The sequence below is a fragment of the Hesperophylax consimilis genome, chromosome 17 (assembly GCF_061612785.1).
Source record: "Hesperophylax consimilis isolate HC1 chromosome 17, BYU_Hcon_1.0, whole genome shotgun sequence".
Taxonomy (NCBI): Eukaryota; Metazoa; Arthropoda; class Insecta; order Trichoptera; family Limnephilidae; genus Hesperophylax; species Hesperophylax consimilis.
Genome location: NC_142852.1, coordinates 1,378,776 through 1,401,990, shown reverse-complemented (window position 1 = coordinate 1,401,990; position 23,215 = coordinate 1,378,776). Strand labels below are relative to the sequence as shown.

The 23,215-nt window shown below is 36.2% G+C and overlaps 1 protein-coding gene across 1 annotated transcript in view; it reads left to right on the top strand.

Moving 5' to 3' along the window:
* Positions 1–23,215, top strand: part of LOC149415737 (uncharacterized) — a 176,178-nt gene that overhangs the window by 138,367 nt on the left and 14,596 nt on the right. The window contains exons 4-12 of the mRNA XM_089641661.1: positions 4,550–4,575; positions 5,871–6,018; positions 7,047–7,161; positions 7,363–7,438; positions 8,176–8,319; positions 19,123–19,270; positions 20,967–21,052; positions 22,362–22,520; positions 22,645–22,830. Of these exons, the coding sequence (XP_089497787.1) occupies positions 4,550–4,575; positions 5,871–6,018; positions 7,047–7,161; positions 7,363–7,438; positions 8,176–8,319; positions 19,123–19,270; positions 20,967–21,052; positions 22,362–22,520; positions 22,645–22,830 (1,088 nt within the window). The remainder of the gene's footprint in view (positions 1–4,549; positions 4,576–5,870; positions 6,019–7,046; positions 7,162–7,362; positions 7,439–8,175; positions 8,320–19,122; positions 19,271–20,966; positions 21,053–22,361; positions 22,521–22,644; positions 22,831–23,215) is intronic.

Genomic DNA, 23,215 nt, shown 5'->3' with positions numbered 1-23,215 from the left:
CAATAAATGGTGTATTACAAACAATAACCCATTGTTAATATTACATATGAACATCCGAAGCATAGCAAAAAACCTAGATGAATTCTTGATAAATATTAATGATCTGCATACATCACCCACCTGCATAGTGTTAACGGAAACGCACTGTAATGACAATCAATACATAAATGCGCTACCAAACTACAAAGGCATCGCAACAACAAGACCGATTAACAAAAATAGTGGATTAATTATATTTGTTAATGATGAGTGTGAAATTACTGACATTGAAGAAATTTATATACAATATGTAAACTGTCTAAAAATAGATATAAAATTAAAAAATAAATTATACAGAATTTTAACAGTGTACAGAACGCACAAATCAAACATAAGCAACTTTACATACGAACTATGTGAATATCTTAGCAAATTACCGAGAATACTTACTTTTGTTTGTGGTGATTTCAATATAAATATTTCTGCAAACCATCACTCAATTGAAAAAAATAATTTCATAAACATGATGACGCACCTCAATTTTAAATCTTTTATTAATAATAACACTAGACAAATTAAAAACCAAACGCCATCATGCATAGATCACATCTGGTGTAATATACATCTGAATGAAATAAAAAATATTAAATCTACTGTGTGGAAAACTAATATAACTGATCACTACGCGTGTCTTATACTACATGATACAAATAGAAAACTAAATACAAAACCCAAATTAAATCTTCCATATTCTCAAATAGACTACAAATTATTAGAAAAATCACTAAAAACTGAAAAATGGGAAGAAATTTTAATAAATAAATGCGCCAACCAAAGTGCATTACTGTTTGAAAACACTTTAAATAAACACGTTTTAGAATCAACAAAAAAAAAACAAATCGTCCCCAACTCAAAAACAAGAAAAATTAAACCTTGGATTACTCTAGGATTAATAAAAGCCACTAGGAAAAAAAATAAACTTTATAAAATAACACAAAGGCCACTAGTTAACAATAAAATTGTATTATACTATAAAAAGTATAAAAATATACTAACTACACTAATAAGGAAAACGAAAAACGACTACTACTCAAAAATTATAACAGAAGCTAAAGACAATAATAAAAAAATATGGTCAACAACAAATGAAATAATAAATAAAAAGAAAAAATATAAGCACATATCAGAAATCTCAGATGGGGAAATAATATATAACGTACAAAATGACACAAAAAAATGTTGTAATATTTTAAATAACTATTTTAATAACGTGGGAAAAAACCTAGCAAAATCCATAAATAAGACCAATATATCTAATTCACAACAAATAACACAATGTCAAATTAATAAATTTCACCCAGTCACAGAAATCGACATTGACAGAACTATTTCGAAACTAAAAGGAGATTCTGCCCCCGGCTTTGATAACATAGATACTAAAACAATAAAATCGATGAAAGAATACTTAATTCACCCCATAACACATATAATAAACCTAAGTCTAGCAAATGGCGAATTTCCCAATAACTATAAAAGAGCAATTATAACCCCCATTTATAAAACAGACTGTCGTAAAGATCCACAAAATTATCGCCCGATTTCACTTCTCTCGAATATATCAAAAATATATGAAAAAATTGTAAAAAAACAAATTTGGACATTCTTAGAAGAAAATAAAATAATTAATTATAACCAATTCGGATTCAAAAAAAATACAAGTACTCACGACGCGATATAACCAACAAAAATAACCAACTATTTATATACGGCCCTAGATTCCGATAAAAAATGTCTTGGCATATTTATAGACCTCAAAAAAGCTTTCGACAGCATATCACATAAAAAATTAATAAGTAAATTAAAATCGGTAGGGATTAGTGGAAAAGTCTTAGCATGGATAACTAGTTATTTATATAAAAGACCTCAACAAGTAAAATTACTCAATCAAGTCAGCGATTCAAAATATAGCGACTTTTCAATACCCCAAGGCACGGTTTTGGGACCATTGTTATTTATTATATATGTCAATGATATATTCAATATTTCCAAATATGGAGACATTGTCTCTTACGCTGACGATACAGTCCTACTACTAAAAGCAAACACCTGGTCAGAACTAAATAACATGGCAAATACAGATATCAATGAACTAAAATTATGGTTTGATGAAAACCTGTTGACTTTAAACTCTAAAAATATTTACCATTTTTCATTAAAAAACAAGAAACACCTAAAGAAATAAACATAATTATCCACTCTGTGAAAAATACAGAAAACCACAAATGCAATATGTTATGCACAAACATAGAAAGCAAGACCGATATTAAGTACCTAGGCATAACAATAGACCAGCGTTTAAAATGGTCCCCACATATAAATATTCTGAACAACAGAATAAGGAAACTAACATATATATTTAGATGTTTAAGAGATATTTTAAACGAAAAATTACTTAGAACCACATACCTACTTCGCTTTCTGTCAATCAATTATACAATACGGCATTATAGGCTGGGGCGGTACATATAAAAAATCAAACTCAAACAATTTACATATCACAAAAACTAATAATAAAAACCATATTAAAAAAACCCTATTCATATTCGTCCGAACTTTTATTCAAACAATTTAAGGTCAGAAAATTAAGTGCATTATACTTCTACCATGCAACATTACAAATTTATAAAAACTATATTCAAAATAAAATTGCACCCTTTAAAAATAACAGAAATCTTAGACAAACGTCAATACTTCCTACTCCTAAATGTAAAAAAACAATAGGACAGTTCAACCATGAATATCTCGGAGTTAAATTTTTTAACTCATTACCAGAAAAAATTAGAAACATGAATGCAAATATAAACGAATTCAAAAGCCACCTTAAAAAGTATTCCGAACAGTTGAACTGAATCGTACCAAATATAAACAAATATAACAACACCCCCATACACACAAGCCCTGCTTATTTATGGGGGTACATCGAATACTTATATTATGTAATTAATAACCTACTATATTGTGTAATTATATTATGTAATTGTTATATTATGTAATTCGTGTATCTTTTTTTTACTAATAAAAAAAACTAAAAAAAAAAAAAAAAAAAATATGATTCTGCCAACAATGAGGATTCAGGATATGTTCGATGACCATATCTCCAAACGTCTCTGTTATATCCAACATCATCCCTGTACAGGAGCTATCTGAGCAATCCGCTCCGGGCGCCGATTTGTCAAGGCTCTTTTTTTTTTTTTTTTTTTTTTTACAGTAATACCGCACAAGAGTCCCAACTGCTCCCGTCTGGAGCCAGTGAGACTATGGCATCCCCAATTGGGGTATGTTGTGAGGCTGAGGGTATTGGGGAGGGGAGGGAGATGGGGAAGAGGAAGGTGAGGAAGTACCTGGCTATTCAGATCTGGTCACCAAACACGGCTAAAGCCATTTCAAGCAACGTTTCAATTCTGAATGGTGGTCTTACACCAGGGCGATACTGAGAGTATCTTCCACTCTGGAACGTGCCGCAAATATACTATATATTATTTTAAATTAATCAATTGTGAAATAACACAAATTAATCAAATAAAATTTATTTGCGCACGCCGGGTTCGAACCCGCGACCTTCGGATCTGTAGTCAAAAGCGTATACCACTAGACCACGCCGGCCGTCAGAGCCGCCGCTCTGATAATACAAAATACCTAATACAGCGCCCTTAAGGTTTTTACTAGCGCCATTCGCCGTTTGGCTCAGGGTCGGCCCTGTATTCGTTTCTGGACAGTCACCATAGCTTTCTCAACATTTACTGGGAGTTCATTGAACATTTTAAAACCTTTATAATAGTTTTTGTTTTGTGTTTCCAATAAATTTGTCTTTGTGCGAGATATCTATTAGAAAGAGTTCCAGATGTGTTCACTACAACAAGATATCTCTTATTTGGCAATGCAGAAATATTCACTACTACAAGATATCTCTTAGTTGGCATACTAGAAATGTTCACTATTACAAGATATCTCTTAGTTGGAATTCCTGAAATGTTCACTAATTTAAGATATCTTTTAGTTGGCATTACAGAAATATTCACTAAAACAAAATATCTCTTAGTTGGCACACCAGAAATGTTCGCTCCTACAAGATATCTCTTAGTTGTCAATCCAGAAATGTTCACTACTACAAGATTTCTTTTAGTTGGCATTGCAGAAATGTTCACTGCTACAAGATATCTCTTAGTTGGCATTGCAGAAATGTTCACTACTACAAGATATCTCTTAGTAAAAGTTCCAGATGTGTTCACTACTACAAGATATCTAAGTTGACATTCCAGATCTATATTCACTATTACAAAATATTTATTATGCACCTGCCGCCGAGAGCGCCTTTGTAACCTCTCTTTCTGTTACGCACATTATTAATAAGAAAAATGGATCGATAACAATGGCATTAATTAATTTTAATTATTATTTCTTACAGTAATCTGAAATCAGTGTTTTGTCTAAAAGTGATACAGCTATATACATAAACTTTTAAAGAAAATTAAGTGAAGTTAAATAGTTTTCAAGATGGATGTGAAAGCAGTTGAAGAACCAGTGTTTGAGGATGATGTAAGTATCATTGAAAATTATCAATTACAAATAGATTCACGTATTTTTAACGCATCCCAAAATTAAATGTTATTTTTGAAAGCAGATTATTTCAGATACAAAAGTGTATGTTTATGGTCAACTTGTATTGAGAGCGTGCTACCGGCTGTCACCACAGGTCTCGTATTTCCGTCTGCAATCTTCTTCTTGTCAAGTCTTGCATATGGCTCAGTTGGGATTGGGTGCGAAAATGAATAATCTGAATGTATTATCATGATTTATATTTGGGGTATATTATGTCGTGTTGCGCTTCCTCTGAACTGAAATACCGGCCGTAAGAGGATTGAAGCGCGCAATACGCAATCAGTTCTACATACATAAACACATTCTTCACTACAATCTACACATCTGTTCTGATGATGAGAACGCAGGAGGAAGCGTAACACAGTATAATAATCCAAAAATAAATCGTGATTAGTACATTCTGATTGTTCATTTTTGCACCCAAGCCCAAATTTCGGATTTGAAAGAGAGAGTACGAAAACAGTGTGCAATATAGTTGTTGCTGAGGAATACTTGGAGCAGGTGGATGAGTTTGTGTATTTAGGAAGTATGTTCTAGAGAGATGGGAAGGCTGACAGAGATATTGAAACAAGGGGAAATGCAGGGAACTCCATTCATGGAGGACTGAACGCAGTTGGCGCTAACTAAACATTGTCCAAAGAAGCCAAGCTAGCAGTCCACAATGGACTGCTGGTACCTACCCTGATGTATGGAACTGGCAGAGAAAGGATTAAAGTAGACTGAATGCTGTTGAAATGAGATCCCTGAGCTAAGCTAATGAGTAAGATTAAGAAAGGGACGCTTAGATTGTTTGGGCATGCAGAGCGAATGAGCGAAGATAGGAGTGTAAGGAGGATATATGATGCAAATGCAAATGGTAGCAGAAGTCGGGGACCCCCGAGGAAGACATGGCACGATCAAGTGAATCAGATACTTGAGTCGGGCCATGTCAAGAGTCAGAATAATAGAAGAGTATGTACGAGACGATGTATGAATGTGAATGAGGCAAGAAGTGTGTGCCAAGACCGAGTTGTTTGGCGGTCCGTCCTCTCTGCCTACCCCTGCGGGGAAACGGCGTGATGGTTAGTTAGTTAGTTAGTTAGACATTGATATGTTTCGGACGACAAGTCTGACCAGCCGTATCAGGCCTACAAACTGGTGCAGCATCACCGTTTGTAGACCTGGTACTCAGATGGTTCATTTTTGCACCCAATCCCAATTTTCAGATATTGACGGTGATTGATATGTTTCAGGACGAGAAGTCGGAGCAGCCGTACCAGGCCTACAAACCGGTGCAGCGTCACTGGTTCCACTGTAAAGAAGTGGAAGAGAAGCAGATATGGACTCCCTTCTCTCAGATAGACTCTAACACTTTGGAAGAAGCGTACACTAAAAACACAAGTGAGTACTATTTTTTTTTCGTGACAGCACAACCGTTTTGCTTGACGGCTGAATACGATTTGCTTAAAAGCTGAAATGGGCCTAGAATCGTTGGTTTTTAACGTCGAAGAGACTACGATCCTTGGCTCATATTCAAATACATACAATTTAGCTTTTTTTACGTTTTCGGGAATGAATAAATGCAAATCTTGGAAATGGAAATTAACGCACTTCCCGATATCCGTTCAGCTGTTGCTGAAACTCATCAGATATACTCATTATTGATGACAATGCATTCTATCAACTTTTGATGTTTAATAATAATAATAATAATAATAATTGGATGACTTTTATAGCGCCGTTTTTGTGCAAAATCACCTCAAGGGCGCTGTACAAACTTATATTACATTTCTACAGGGATCTATGTTATTAATTAACTATTTATGGAGAAAATATACAGTACTATACTTACCTGGTAGGTCACTTGAGATTAACACTTAATTAACATTAACTGATTGTTTATTGGTGAAATTTAGATACAGGATTTAGGACATAATTGGATATAACTGGACTTTCTCTTAGGAATGGTATATTTAATTTAAGGGTATGACAGCTTAAAAAGGTAAGTTTTTAGTTTAGACCTGAATTCTGTTGGACTTGTTATGGATCTTAGTTCCGGAGGGAGTTTATTCCAAGCCTTCGGCCCAGATACTCCGAAAGCGCGATCACCAAACTTAGTATTTGGCTTGCGCTTAGGTTCTATCAGTCTGCCTACAGCTGATGATGTTGCTGATCTAAGAGTTGACTGCCTCAGACCAGTGTTTTCCGGGACGCATAGTTCAGAGATGTAGGATGGGGCCATTTCATTGATGGATTTAAACACCATCCAGCACAGTTGGTACTGGATTCTCTCAGGGCACTTGAGCCAGTGAAGGTTACGAAGGTGTTCTGAAATGTGCAAATATTTTGAAACCCCGGTTTCACTGCTTGTTTATTTATTTGTTTGTTTGATTGTTTGTTTGATTGTCTGATTGTTTGTCTGTTTGCAGGCTCCCCCGCGTTGGACGGCCTGATTCCGACAGACGGAGGACGATACGACGTGTCTCTGACCAAGCGAGAAAGATCTGCCGTCTACTGGAGGGAAGACATTGAAGCTGTCAGAAGGTAAAGACATAGAACTTATTGTGTTTTATAAATTACATGGAAAAACGTCAACACATTTAACAATGTAATGAGCCGATCTAACTTAGTGATTAGAGCAGCTCTCCGGCAATCAGAAGGCTGCGAGTTAATAAGTTAGGCGAATAATTATTGCTTATAATAATTTGTTATCCTTGTTATGCAATGTGTGTTTGTGTGTTACAGATGTAGTTGGTTCTATAAGGGCACAAGTGACGCTCGATACATTCCCTACACTGAAGATGTTGCCGACACTCTGGAGGTAAGTTCAATTCTTTCATATTATAATTACAACTTCCAGTCCGAAGCCAGAGTAAAGTTGGCCTCTCAGAAGCTGGGCGTACTGTACAGGGCCCGCAGATACTTTAATAGTACACAACTGCTGACCCTGTACAAATCGCAAGTGCGCCCTACTGTCGAATTTGGCAGCCATCTCTGGTCCGGAGCCCCTAAATACCTGAAAAAAACCCTTGACTCTGTGCAGAAACGGGCGGTCCGTTTGATAGATTCCCCAATCTTAACAAACGGACTGCAATCTTTAGAGCACAGGCGTCAGGTAGGTATGCTGTCCTTGTTCTATCGGTATTACAATGGAAGATGCTCTGAGGAACTAGCGTCATTGATCCCTTCGGCACCGGTGCGTAGTCGGGATACACGCCAAACGCGCGCCCAACATTTGTACACGGTTGACATTTGTCACATGAGAACGGGTCGCTTCTACGATTCGTTCTTAAGTTCAACAGCTCGGCTGTGGAACGAACTGCCGGCCTCTGTGTTTCCTCCCTCCTACAACATGGGACTCTTCAAGACCCATGTTCACTCCTTCCTCTCCACAAAAAGACCCTCCACACAGCATCCCCAAAGATGACATAGGACCTGAGGGAAATTATTTTCTTCAGGGCCTCCTGTGTGGAATTAATATAAAAAAAAAAAAATATATATATACACCACTGATAAATGTCAGTCTCAAGTTATTGACTTCCACTTATCTGTCTGCAGGAGGAGTATCGTCATGGAGTCATCACTTCGGTTTGGAACAGGAAGGTGGCGCTACCGAGCGGAGAGAGTGTGGTGCTGCACAGTGCGGCAGTAATGGTACACTTCCTTCGGCAGTCCAGTCCTGACGCCTGGGGCAGCACCCCGGTAAACACTCACTGCTTAGCTAGCCACATCATCTCTTATTCTTCCCCTTGTCCTATTTTTTACTTTTGGTGTAGTAACCTAACCTAACCTAATCCCATATTCATCCCCTTTTCCTATTCGGTATAGTAACCTAACCCCATACGGTAACTCCTAAAGTAACCTAACCTCACTTATCCCATATTGTTCTCCTTTTCCTATTTGTTACTTTCGATATAATAACCTAATCTAACCTCATCCCATATTTTTGCCCTTTTCCTATTTGTTACTTTCGATATAGTAACCTAACCTCATATAGTAACTTTTAGTGGCATGCATTGCTCTATGTCCTAACCTAACCTCATCCGGTATTCATCCCCTTTTCCTATTTGTTACTTTCGGTATAGTAACCTAACCTCATACGGTAACTCCTATAGTAACCTAACCTCACTTATCCCATATAGTTCCCCTTTTCCTCTTTGTTATATAGTAAAATATAGTGGCATGCAATGCATTATGACCTAACCTAACCTCATCCCATATTTTTGCCCTTTTTCTATTTGTTACTTTCTACGTTTACTGGAACGACCTTCAGATTGCTAGTCGAGAGCGTTATCCCTCGAAAACGTAGGCTGTCTAGATTCACCAAATTTTGAAAAATGCAGCTGATCGAATTTAATTTGAAACACCGTTAGTTCTCCGTCATTGCACAAGCTACAACTTCAGCTTATAATGATGTTAGGAGAAATTATCGTGGAATGTTTGTCCATTAAACAAAAATGAAGTATTAGAACCTTCGTACGCAGATATACTTATAAGCTACGTGATTGGGACGCAAACACAAGTAGCTTACCGATATGTTACTCTTTAAACTGGTTTACGTACCACGTTTTTACCTGTCACAGGCGACATCTATATAATATAAGTATATAAAAACATACGCGTATTCAACTGCAACGTTTTGTCAAAATTTCAAAGCAATCGTTGAAGAACTTTAGGAGATACAAGATTTTTAACAAACGAACATTTACTTTTGCAAGTAAGTGCAAGCAAACATGCTCGCTAGGAGATTAAACTGGTACAGTCCGTCGGTGAAGAAGCAAGTATTTCAGACTAATGCATGAGCTTTTATACTAGCGAACTATGGATAAGGTACACACAAAGCGTCATGAACAACACATTCGACCTCCCTTGGCGATGCAGCGCCTCACAGATGAGGACGCATGAGTTCTCTGTCTTAATGCGCCACAGAGTAGCCGGGACGATTCAGCGCTGCCGGAGATCGGAAAACACTCTTGTCCAGGCTGTCGCCCAGTAGTAAGGCGTGCGCCTATACAATAGATGAAGAATTTCCCTAAAGCCACCCTAGTACAAGTGCTATTGCATTTTATTATCATGTAATTTATTTAGATGTATGCTTTTATATGGCAAACAGAGTATAATTACACTCAACGTTCTGTTCAGTTGAAATATTAAAACATCAGCTAAAATTGCATAGGAGTTGTAGCCTGAAACTGTAGTATGATTGTTAATTTTTTCACTTGCAGCTGCGGAATTAACACAATGTCAGGTGACTAAGGCAACGAAGAAAATAATATGACGATAATAGACGTCATTTCTGTCAAACGAGTAGGAGATGAGAATGCATCTTGCTTGTACAGTTGACTTGTACCTACCAGATAGTATGGCGGATACGCACGAGTTGCGCATATGCGATGCGCACAAAACTCGTGTACTACCAAATAGTATGGCAGATACGCACGAGTTGCGCATATGTGATGCGCACAAAACTCGTATACTACCAAATAGTATGGCGAATACGCACGAGTTGCACATATGCGATGCGCACAAAACTCGTATACTACCAAATAGTATGGCGAATACGCACGAGTTGCGCATATGCGATGCGCACAAAACTCGAGTTGCTCGTATGTATCTCCTTGTACGAATGGCATTAATGTAGTTTTAAAAAGAAAGTTAAAAATTCTTTTATAAATTGTAAATTATCTCCACACAGAAGGCCCTGATGAAATAATTTCTCTCAGGGCCTACGTCATCTTTGGGTATGCTGTGTGGAAGGTCTTTTTAAGTAAAGGAAGAAGAAGAAATTCTTGGAAGGAAAAAGGTATGAGGGGTGTGTAGAAATCGTCAACGTACGAATCCATACTGTTTTATACATATCGTTATTTATCCGAGACCCAAACCTTTTCAGATGAATTTAGTTACGAAAGCATCCCATAGATGGCGCCGTCTATCGACTCTACTTGTGTTGAAAAGACCGACTATACGATTTTCAATTCAAGACATATACGTATGTAAATCTGTTGATTTGGATCGTGTTTGAACTCCCCCTATATTGCATTTACGAATAGTTTTGTTATAATGTCACTCAGTAGAAATTTATATCATCTGCATTATTAAAGGTGGCGCAATTAGAGTTGGCCCAAACCAAACACAGTGTGTGAAAAGTCACTGAGAATCAGCCTTTTTTGATATTGATATTTAATTGAATTATTGTAGACTGAATGTTGTAGAATTGAGATCCCTGAGGCGTATGTGTGGTAAAACCATGTATGATCGTGGAGATCCGCAAAGAGTGCAAGGCTGATTTAAGCGTAATGTGTGAGATTAAGAAAGGAACGCTTAGATGTTTTGGGTATGTAGAGCTTAATGAGCGAAGAAATGAGTGTAAGGAGGATATATGATGCAAATGTGAATGGTAGCGAAATTCGGGGACGCCCGAAGAAGACATGGCACGATCAAGTGAATCAGATACTTGAGTCGGGCCATGTCAAGAGTCAGAATAATAGAAGAGTATGTATGAATGTGAATGAGGCAAGGAGTGTGTGGTGGGACCGAGTTGTTATTTTTTTAGTCTCACAAATTAAAAATAAAATGTTAATATTTATTTTGTTAAAATGTTGACATTTTTTTTTCATTTTTACTGAAATTTTAGTTCTCTGAAGTTGGATAACAAGTTGCTATATGCAAGTAATGCATCTGTGTGAGTGTTGGGTTCGACTCAACTCTGGTTGCCATGCTTATACTGTCACGTTTCAGCGTCCATTATGAAAGTTGTGAAGTCACCATTACAATTTTTTTGAAAAATACAACATTCAGCAATTGATGTACTTTTGATTTTTTCGGTCCTTTTTCCCATAAAATATGGCTACTTGAGCCAATTTAATAAACCTTCAATTGATTGCTTAAGTGTAGTTATTATGACGTATATGAAGATAATATACCAAGCTGTGTGGCAGAGCAGTTAGGTCTTTGGCTCTGGGCCAAGAGTTTGCAGGTTTGAAGTCCGGCAAAGTGTATTAAAATGCATAAAATCTGTTTAGGTGTATTGTATTAGTATGAATTTTACGATGCTGCAAGCTATATCAAGATGTCATCACCGATGTTGCAACCTATAACAAGATAATACAACTTGTAATATATCAAGACATTAATAATAACACTAATGGTATATGTTGAAGCAAGACAATAACACTAATGCTACAAACTATATTAAGACAATAATGCTATAATTCTGCAATCTATAACATGACAATAACACCAATGCTATAGCACAACAATAACAGTAATGTTACAAACTATAGGAAGAAAATAACACTACAATTCTGCAATCTATAACACTACAGTAGAACTAATGCTATAGCACCACAAGAACACTAATGCTACAAACTATAGGAAGAAAATAACACTACAATTCTGCAATCTATAACACTACAGTAGAACTAATGCTATAGCACGACATTAACATGAATGTTGGAAACTATTTAAGACAATAACACTACAATTTATAATCTATACCATGACAATAACACTAATGCTATAGCACAACAATAACAGTAATGTTACAAACTATAGCAAGAAAATAACATTACAATTCTGCAATCTATAACACCACAGTAGAACTAATGCTATAGCACGACATTAACATGAATGTTAGAAACTATTTAAGACAATAACACTACAATACTGTATCTATGGCACGTCATATCACTAATGTTACAAACTGAAGCAAGACAATACCATTAATGCTTCTAGCTAAAGCATGACAATAACGCTATATTACAATATTTGCAAGACATTAACACTAATGCTATAAGTGCTAACATCACGTGACCCACGAATACTGAGCAAAACAATAACATTAATGGTAGAAACTATAGTAAGACAGTAACACTAATGCTAGAATCTATAGTAATACAATAACAATAATGCTACAAACTATAACTATAGAAAGATAATAACACTAATGCAACAATCTATAGGAAGTCAATAACACCAATGCTGCAATTTATACCAAGACAATAACACTAATGCAACAATCTATAGGAAGTCAATAACACCAATGCTGCAATTTATACCAAGACAATAACACTAATGCAACAATCTATAGGAAGTCAATAACACCAATGCTGCAATTTATACCAAGACAATAACACTAATGCAACAATCTATAGGAAGTCAATAACACCAATGCTGCAATTTATACCAAGACAATAACACTAATGCAACAATCTATAGGAAGTCAATAACACCAATGCTGCAATTTATACCAAGACAATAACACTAATGCAACAATCTATAGGAAGTCAATAACACCAATGCTGCAATTTATACCAAGACAATAACACTAATGCAACAATCTATAGGAAGTCAATAACACCAATGCTGCAATTTATACCAAGACAATAACACTAATGCAACAATCTATAGGAAGTCAATAACACCAATGCTGCAATTTATACCAAGACAATAACACTAATGCAACAATCTATGGGAAGTCAATAACACTAATGCTACAATTTATAGCAAGACAAAAACACTAATGCAACAATCTATAGGAAGTCAATAACACTAATGCTACAATTTATAGCACGACAATAACATTAATTTTAGAAAATATAGCGAGATAGTAACAATAATGCTACAAACTATAGAATGAAAATAATACTAATGCTGCAATTTGTAGCAAGACTATAGCAATAATGCTACAAACTATAACCATAGAATGACAATAACACTAATGCTACAAACTATACCTATAGAAAGACGGTAATACTAATGCTACAATCTATGCAACATATAATACCACTAACGCCACAAGCGCTAACACTACGCAACCACTGAGCGCGCTACGATGGTTTCAGCCGTTTTTCGCGCCCCCCACCCAGCGGATGGTGGTGCGCGGTCTGGCCCCCTTCTCGCTGGAGCCCGGGGAGCCACCTGCCTGTCCGGACCACCTGCTCTTCCTCGTGCACGGCGTGGGGGAACCTAAAAAGATGTTAAAACAACAGCAACACGAAGACGAAGAAGTCAGACACTTTTTTTTTCTACATCTTCTATTTTATTCTTCACTATTTTACGATTGACGTAAAATTCACGTTAGTTTTACTAAAATAGTAAAACTGACCGGTAGTGGGGTAAATTTTTTTTTTTAAATATCCAAGGATTATCACTGCAGAAGACAATATTAAAATTTGATCATATAGGATTTTTTGAGTTATGGTTTAACCAAAATTTAATATTAAATGCTGATTCTCGACCCATTTCAGCTTTTGATCAAATTGTGATCAGCTGAAAAGCATTACAACATGACTGTCGTAAACGAGAGCTGATCACAATTTGATTAAAGGCAGAAACGTGCTGAGAATCAGTGATTGACGGGGATCGTTTAAATCTGCAACATTTTGAATTTGCGCTGTACTTTTTCACAAATAAATTAAATATGTTTGCAAGTGACAAAACGACAAGCTAGAATAATATTAATATACGTTATTTTCTTGCCGAGCGGATAAAATATATTTTAGTACGCCGGAAGTATTGTTTAAGGTTCAAAATACCATAAAATCGGGACAAGTGCGGTGAGTTCTTAGCAAATCTGCTTCAGATACCACTGACATTTCAAGAGTTATGTTTAAAGTTTAATCAGAACTATACCGGGGCGATACTGAGAGTATGCAATATTACACCCTGATAAAAGTTGCAAATACAATTTTAATTCTCCTTAGGTCAAGAAATAAAATATCATCTCAACAAATAATTTTTTGCAACATTCATTTTTAAATAGATTCACTATTTTTGAATGTATCCCAAAATGAAATACTGCCCTCGAAAGCAGAGGAAAGTCACTATCAGATTTTCATATAACACTCGAGCGATTTTTGCCATATTGTGACCTAAAATGTTAATTTTTTAATGCGAACATAACTAAAATTAAAATATAATATGAACTCTCACTAGACAAAGTAAAAAAATTTGCACATTTTCAACATTAAAGATCAATTTTTATAATTTTATTGTCTTCTGTAATGTTTTTCCCCGTTTTTAGGCCACTTCTCACCAAGTAGACTAACAAAAATATTTGTAGAACTAATTTTTTATTAATAATGATATTTTGTTGTTCTGTCGAGTTTTTCGTCTTCATATTAGGAGTGGATTTTTAACTAACACGCTGTTGGGAAAAATTGGTAATAACAATTTGTCTAACTCATATTTATAAATTGATACGTATTCAGGGTATATTAGTATTGGTATATTTTAACCAGATATTACTGAGCATATTTGCAGTAAAAAATGTAGATTTTTTGCTGTCGATATTATATTTTTTCAATTAAACACGCAAATATATTTTTATATCACACTTCGCATGTTGCAACGGATCACGTGATACGCGCTCTGTCTCGTCTGTACGGTGCTGCTGGAACGCGGCGGAGTGTCAGGTTGTACTCAGTGGTGGATTAAAAACATGTTTTATTGTTGTTTTTATTAAAAAATGTCATAGGACAGCAAAATGACATACTAAACTACTAAAGCCTCTGACATTTTGCGAAGTACTTCTCTATTAAACAAAATTTTTGAACGCCAACAAGTTTAGTTTTTTAAGTTGCTTACTGGGTTTTTATTGTAATTACAACTTTACACAAAACTAAAAAAAACACTTGTAATGAAATTAATGAAAAGGAATTATAAAAATATTTAATTAAAAATTCGCAAACCTTGACAAATATTTTTCAAACACTAATGGCCACTGTTCCCAATCCTACTGATCAACAGTTGAGCCGAAATGTTGGCTCAACACTGCTCAAGGGCACAACTAGGCTGTTTCCAACGGAAAGGTGACGACTGAGCGATCTATCAATTTAAGGAAGGCAAACTACTGGATTAAGCGTGCCTCAATAAATGGCTAATTATAAAAAGTGTCGACAGAGTGAAAAATATTCGCAACGCCAAGAAACGGTGGCATTAAAGTCAAGCAAACACTTTATTTTTAACATATTACTTACGTCAGTTTAAATAAATATCGGTTTATTTATTAAGTATTTAATGAAAATTGCATTAATAATGAACACAATAATTAATTTGTCAATATTAATTTAGCATTAAAAATTTTAACTTTGATGGCATTTTACTGTCTATGAAAGTGGGCGGGGCCTCTTAAGATAATCAATGGTAAAGCTGTTTGGAAACAGGCGAATCGAACGCTACTGAACAAATTACTTGGCTGATCGGAGCCTGAGATTGATCATTCCAAAAGTTGGGAACAACGGCTGTAAATGTTGTTTCTTAGAATTATTTCAAATTTTTCGGAAGCGTCTTTGGTAAACTTTTGTATGCAAACTGAAAGTGCGTTATTTTCTCTTTCTAATACTGTTTAAATCATATTTCTCACCATAGTACAAAATGAGATAGCATAAATTTTATGATACCGTGTCAGGCTGGGAGATTATAATTTCCAAAAAGTCTCTATGGTTGTTTGTTGTCTGTGAAATATATCTTCAAAAATTGATTAAGAATTGTCGTTTAAAATCTATCAGGTATGTGCTGATACATCCTGTATAATGATGATATATATATGCATGTAAGAATGAGTTAATGACGAATGTAAGTAAGTCTAAAGTCACGGTGTTTGAAAGAGAGAGTAGGAAAACAGTGTGCAATATAGTTGTTGCTGAGGAATACTTGGAGCAGGTGGATGAGTTTGTGTATTTAGGAAGTATGTTCTAGAGAGATGGGAAGGCTGACAGAGATATTGAAACAAGGGGAAATGCAGGTAACTCCATTCATGGAGGACTGAACGCAGTTGGCGCTAACTAAACATTGTCCAAAGAAGCCAAGCTAGCAGTCCACAATGGAGTGCTGGTACCTACCCTGATGTATGGAACTGGCAGAGAAAGGATTAAAGTAGACTGAATGCTGTAGAAATGAGGTCCCTGAGGCGTATGTGTGGTAAAACCATGTATGATTGCGTGAGAAATGTGGAGATCCGCAAAGAATGCAAGGCTGATGTAAACATAATCAATAAGGTTAGGTTAGCACGAGGAAGGCATGGAATGATCAGGTGAAACAAATATTAGAGTTGGATCTTGTCAAAAGACCGAATGACGTAATAAATTGTGTGTATGAATGTGAATGAGGCAAGGAGTGTGTGCTGAGACCGAGTTGTCAGTTCATCCTCTCTGCCTACCCCTGCGAAGTAACGGCAAGTTATAAACTCAAAAATTTATAATACAGACCTTTTCGCTAAACATTCTGTCGAAAAGGGGTTAAGTCAGTACGCGCTGTGGGTATCGAACTCGGCCTGTCTGACTGTTAGCCCAGCATCCTATCGAATACCTCATAGATTAGGAGAAAAGTGCGTATATGTACGTAATATATAATTACTCACGCCAATATTATACATTTATAAGCGCTTACCCAGATTTTTGATATCCACACTTAGAGTCAAAGATTTAACTGCTGTGCCACAGAGAACATGTATTAATGTAGCTCAGAGTGAAGAGCTTCTGCCCGATTAGCGAAAAATCCCAGTTTCCTTTACTACAGGGTTTTCCAATAAGAGGTGTTATTTTGATATTCAATCGCAAAAGATCAATAGTTTCGTTGCTTGTGTGGTACGCAGCGCCGTCTTGTTGAAAGTAAACGTTGTCCAGATCAATACCATCCAATTCGGCCCATAAAAAATCATTAATCATCTCTCGATAGCGCAATCCATTCACCGTAACTGTTGCTCCAGCCTCATTTTCGAAAAAGTAAGGTCCAATGACTCCGCCGGACCATAAACCGCACCAAACAGTCACACTTTGAGAATAGAGAGGCTTTTCAACAATAACTCTTGGGTTTTCCGAACCCCAGATGCGTCAATTTTGCTTGTTGACGAAGCCACCGAGGTGGAAATGGGCCTCATCATTCAAGATGATTTGCATTTGATTCACTCAAGTGAATTTTAATAATTTCAATGCGTTGTTGAAGCGTGTATCGTTCCATTTTTATTAATGGCGTAATTTCTACTTGTCAAATGTCAAAAAATGACAGCTTCAAAAGTAACATCTACCGAAATAGCGGGCTATTCAAAATAACACGTCTTATTGGAAAACCTTTTAGTTACCTTTTTAATCACAGTTTTTTTTCCGCATGCATTGTACGGTGTGTTTTTTCATATTAATTTCACAATTAATTCAATAATTTAAGATTATTATAAGTTATAACAAAAGCAATAAACCACCAGGGCAGATCCGTGAAATATCGCGGGATATTATGATTGTAGGATTTGCGAACAAAACATTGCTTTTCAAAAACAAACATTGTCAAATTTTATCAGATTCAATGAGATTAATTTGAAAATATTTTATATAAAGAATTATAAAATAATTTTAGTACATTCTCATTAAGTGCAATGAACCTGAGTTACAGACGGAGTCACAAACGAATTCAGTATTTTTAATTGCATTTATTAGTAAAAACTGTTTTGTCGCTGACCTTATTACAAAATATTTTCAGAAAGAGACAAATTTTATTATAGAATGATGAATTTTACCTACTGGGTTCTTGCATGAAACACTGTTTTTCGAAATCTAATGTACACATCTTGTTTTGAAGGTCAAATGTGCAAAATTTCATCAAATACTACATAAAACTGTAGATATGTATTAAAATCAAATACACGCCACCCGCTACATACAGTTATTCTAACTTTTTTTTATACAAGGTGTCCGTAAACTTGCAGTACAAGTGAACTAACATCACATAGAAAACCCAAAAAATCATATTTTTATCAATTTTTTTCCCCAATTTCGGGTTAAAAAAACTATGCATTTTAAATTTTTTTTCTACGAGTTCCCGGACGCCGTGTACAATTTGAAATCTACGATTCAATGCAAAATCTATTCTATAACTAGCAGAAAATTCAAAGATATTACAATAGATATCTTAATATTTTCTGAGTAAATCACTAACCAAGGACGGGTTTTTTCATAGAATTCGAACAATTCATCAAATTTCAGCGCTGATTTGCAAGTTCTGTGAAGGTTCTCTTCAAGTTCTGTTATTATAAAATTATTGGTCAGTTGTTTAAAAAAACTGAAATAATCAAAGAATTTGAATAGAACATTCAAAGAACTTGAAAATCGACTTTTAAAAATGATGAATTGTTCAAATTCTGTGAAATAGGGGTGTAGAATTCTCATTTCTGACTAATTTAATATGAACTAACATTTATATTGTTGCAATGTTTCGCAGAAATTCAAATGTAACTTTATCGTCAACTTGCCATTAAGCGCCATTTTGTTTTTTTGATATACGTAAGGTTCCCGTTAAACTTCGAAAAAGTTGAAATGGACTTAAAATCGGCATTTAATGGGAGGCTTTCAACGGTCAAAAAAACAAAATGGTGTTGAATGTAACTACTAACAATAGTTCATCTTTTTTATTTCGATTTTCTGTGGGTGCGGTGTGTGTCAAAGTAGTGTAGTGTTACCGCCTGCTGTAACCGCCGAACTACTCGGAATGATGTTGTGTTTCTGTGTGTTGCAGGGGGCGCCGCGTGCCCGCAGCGTGCGTAGGGGCCAGGACGCCACGCAGACTGAGGAAGGAGAGCAGGTGCAGTCGGACCATCTCCTGTTCCTCATCCACGGCATTGGATCCGTCTGTGATCTCAAGTTTCGAAGTCTCGAAGAAGTCGGTGAGAATGTTTTGTCATTTTTCTATTGTTGAAAATAAACATACTTTAACTAACTAACCAGTATGACCTTTTTTACCCCAGGGGTAGGCAGAGAAGACAGACCGCCAAACAGCTCGTTCTTGGCACACATTCTGGTTGATGATCTGGCGTGCAAATAACACAGACCATCAGGGAATATTTTATTTCCCTATGAAAATAAATTGATTGATCAATGAATTCACTCTGCAGGGAGAAAATAACTTAAGCCAGCCACCAAAATACATATGAACAGAAAAGACTCACCAGAGAATCCCACTTGCAATAAGTTTTGCTCCTTGATCTTCAATCAGCACAAAATATATTTGAGTTCGCACTTAGGAAGATTATAATGTCGCCCGCTCTCAAGAGAGTAGAATTATTAATGATGAATCAGCATATTGAAATAATACGTACTGCCGTGATTTGTGACATTTATTGTCAAAAAATATTTCAAACATAGAGGTCTTCAATAGACCTCTTTTGACAAATGATACAAACTGGATGAATCCATCTGATCAATGCAAAAAGGTGTCGGTAATCAGTTATCACACCTGCAGAGCAAAATCCATCCAAAATTGACCAGAGATGTCTCTTTTGTCCATTATATATGTTAAAAATTAATTAATTAATTTATGTTTATATAAAAAAATTAATTCCCACTAATTATAAATTAAATTTTAAATCGACTGCTTCTCCACATTCCTTGCTTCATTCACATTCATACATACTCTTGTGTTATTCTGACATGACCTGAGTTCTTCTATCACTCTATATATTTTTCTTTCTTTGTTCATTCGCTTTATGTATCAAAAACATCTACACCCTTTCTTAATCTTACTCTACATTTCTCAAACGATCATACATGGTTTTACAACACGTGTGCCTTAGGGATCTCATTTATTCAGCATTCAGTTACAACGTTAGTTACAGTTAGTCTCCTTCAACGGAAGCAATCTTCCGAACAGGCCTTCCATTGATATGCTTGGTGTAACTATAAGTGACCAGCTCAGGTACGGGGGCTCCATCGAAGCCAGAGTAAAGTTGGCCTCTCAGAAGCTGGGCGTACTGTACAGGGCCCGCAGATACTTTAATAATACACAACTGCTGACCCTGTACAAATCGCAAGTGCGCCCTACTGTCGAATTTGGCAGCCATCTCTGGTCTGGAGCCCCTAAATACCTGAAAAAAACCCTTGACTCTGTGCAGAAACGGACGGTCCGTTTTATAGATTCCCCAATCTTAACAAACGGACTGCAATCTTTAGAGCACAGGCGTCAGGTAGGTATGCTGTCCTTGTTCTATCGGTATTACAATGGAAGATGCTCTGAGGAACTAGCGTCATTGATCCCTTCGGCACCGGTGCGTAGTCGGGATACACGCCAAACGCGCGCCCACATTTGTACACGGTTGACATTTGTCACATGAGAACGGGTCGCTTCTACGATTCGTTCTTAAGTTCAACAGCTCGGCTGTGGAACGAACTGCCGGCCTCTGTGTTTCCTCCCTCCTACAACATGGGACTCTTCAAGACCCATGTTCACTCCTTCCTCTCCACAAAAAGACCCTCCACACAGCATCCCCAAAGATGACATAGGCCCTGAGGGAAATTATTTTCTTCCGGGCCTCCTGTGTGGAGTTAATATAAAAAAAATAAAACTTGTCCTAATTTACTTTTCAGTGGACGATTTCAGATCTATCAGTCGTCAGTTGGTACAATCTCACTACAAGTCTTCATATGACAAGGGAATTATCAGCCGCATTGAGGTAAGCTGAAAGTTTATTTCAACAAGTGATATATTAATAATTACATATGAATAATGTTTTTATTCTTGATTAGCTGTTGCTCATTGTATGCAGTTAGAGAAACAATATCGCTTGTTATTTTACGTCCAACAGAAAAAAAGCATGTTTTTACTTGACACAGGTGACAAAAAGCACGTTTTTTACTGTCACAGCTGACATCTATAAATTATAGGTATATAAAAACACACGCGTATTTGAATGCAACTTTGTGTCAAAATTTCAAAGCAATCGTTGTAGAACTTTCGGAGATTTAAGATTTTGAACAATATAGAAGATAAACACATATTTATTGAAATATTAAAATTTTTAATGCAAACATCAAACAGTTTTAAAAATGGGTCACTTAAGTTTTTCCTGGTGTGGAAAAAAAATAAAAAAAATATGCATTTTATTAGAAAAATATATTATAAATGTGACTTCACTTTTTGTCGATTCACATTTTTTCATTAATTTTTCAAATTGCGGTTGGAAAATTTGGTTTCATCACAGACATAGGAATTAATAGACGAGAAGATAATGGCGAGGGGTAAAATCAACTGTTGAAGAACGAAGGGAGTGAAGCTGACTGTGATTCGTCAATAAATCAATCTGACAGTAAATAGGCATCTCGCATTATAATATCACCATTTACTTCTTAAAAGTAAAATCTGCTTTTGAATGAATAGACATTTTTACACGGGAGCGCAAATTACTCGCCACGTTATGAACAAATTTGCAAAGTCCAAATTCGGCAAAAAAATTCGGTTCTATTTTCAGAGTCGAATATTTCGTTTAAGTATTTAGTTAAGACACTTTTATAAATGTTCATAATTTACTTCCCAGCAACCAACCAGCTTTGTGTTTCGCGTCCAGACGTTTCTCGATGTGATAGTATATTATGTTTCTACAACTGATCCATATTACATGATGTGAATATGCTTAAAATAAAGTAAAATAATGCTTATATATGGAATGTAATACGACAATTGGGTTTATTCTCTTTTTCACATCTATTTTTACAAGTTTTCATAGCACAAGTCAACATTTTGCCGTGTTATTTCGTAAAATGAACCGATGATGCCTCGACCATAGTTCGCACAAGAATGATGACGTCACGTTTTCTAAATTCACTTGAGGCCATACGCGAGCACAGCCGGCTCCAATGGAACCGGTATGGGGAGTGGGGATAATACGCTTTTAATCACTTAGGGCAGGTCTACTAATATTCATATGTCTATGGGTTTCATAGACAGCGACACCTCATAACATATTGTTGTTTTATCTGCTCCAGGTGTTGCCAGTTTCATGGCACTGGAACTTGCACTCGGAGGAATCTGGAATAGACCAGCGCATCAACCAGATCACCCTGGAATCCGTGCCCAAATTGCGAGGATTCACCAACGACACATTACTGGACATCCTCTTCTACACCAGTCCCAAGTTCTGTCAGGTACACATTATTGGCCCTGTTTTAATTCAACCATTTGTCATTTTATCTGTGTGTAAACTTGTTTGTTAGGTTCTGATTCCGGTATCAAATTAAGAGCTAAATTTGTATTGGTTTTTTTTTTCAGACCATAATGTCCACAGTTGGTGACGAAATAAACCGTATTTACACGCTGTTCTGCCAGAGGAATCCCACCTTTAAGGGGGGAGTGTCGATAGGAGGTCATTCCCTCGGCAGCGTGATAGTGTTTGACCTGCTCTGCCACCAGAAGGCCCGAGAAACTGCGGCCTTTGGCGACCCTATTCCTGCAGAGGTCATTCTTTTTATTATTTTAACATATTTTTGCATTATTATCTATGTATTATTTGATTCTCAGTGCCTGGCTAACTGAAGTTAGATTACCACTCTTACTGTATTTCGTTATGACGTTTGTCATTTTTCTGGCATTATCAGTTTTGTTCTGCTCCCACCAACCATAGAGCAGGAATTCAAACTCCGCGCTTGATTTTGGTACATGAAACAGGCACGCATCGAGAAATGTGCGGCAAGTAACAATCCAACCGTCATCGAGAAAAGACCGGAGAGAAAAACCTCCGTTTTACTCTCATTATTCGTGGCACATGCTCGCCGATTGTGGGCATTAGGTCATGTGAAAAAAGGTGACTTGTGATCAATTGTCTTCTCAAGTGCGGGCTTGG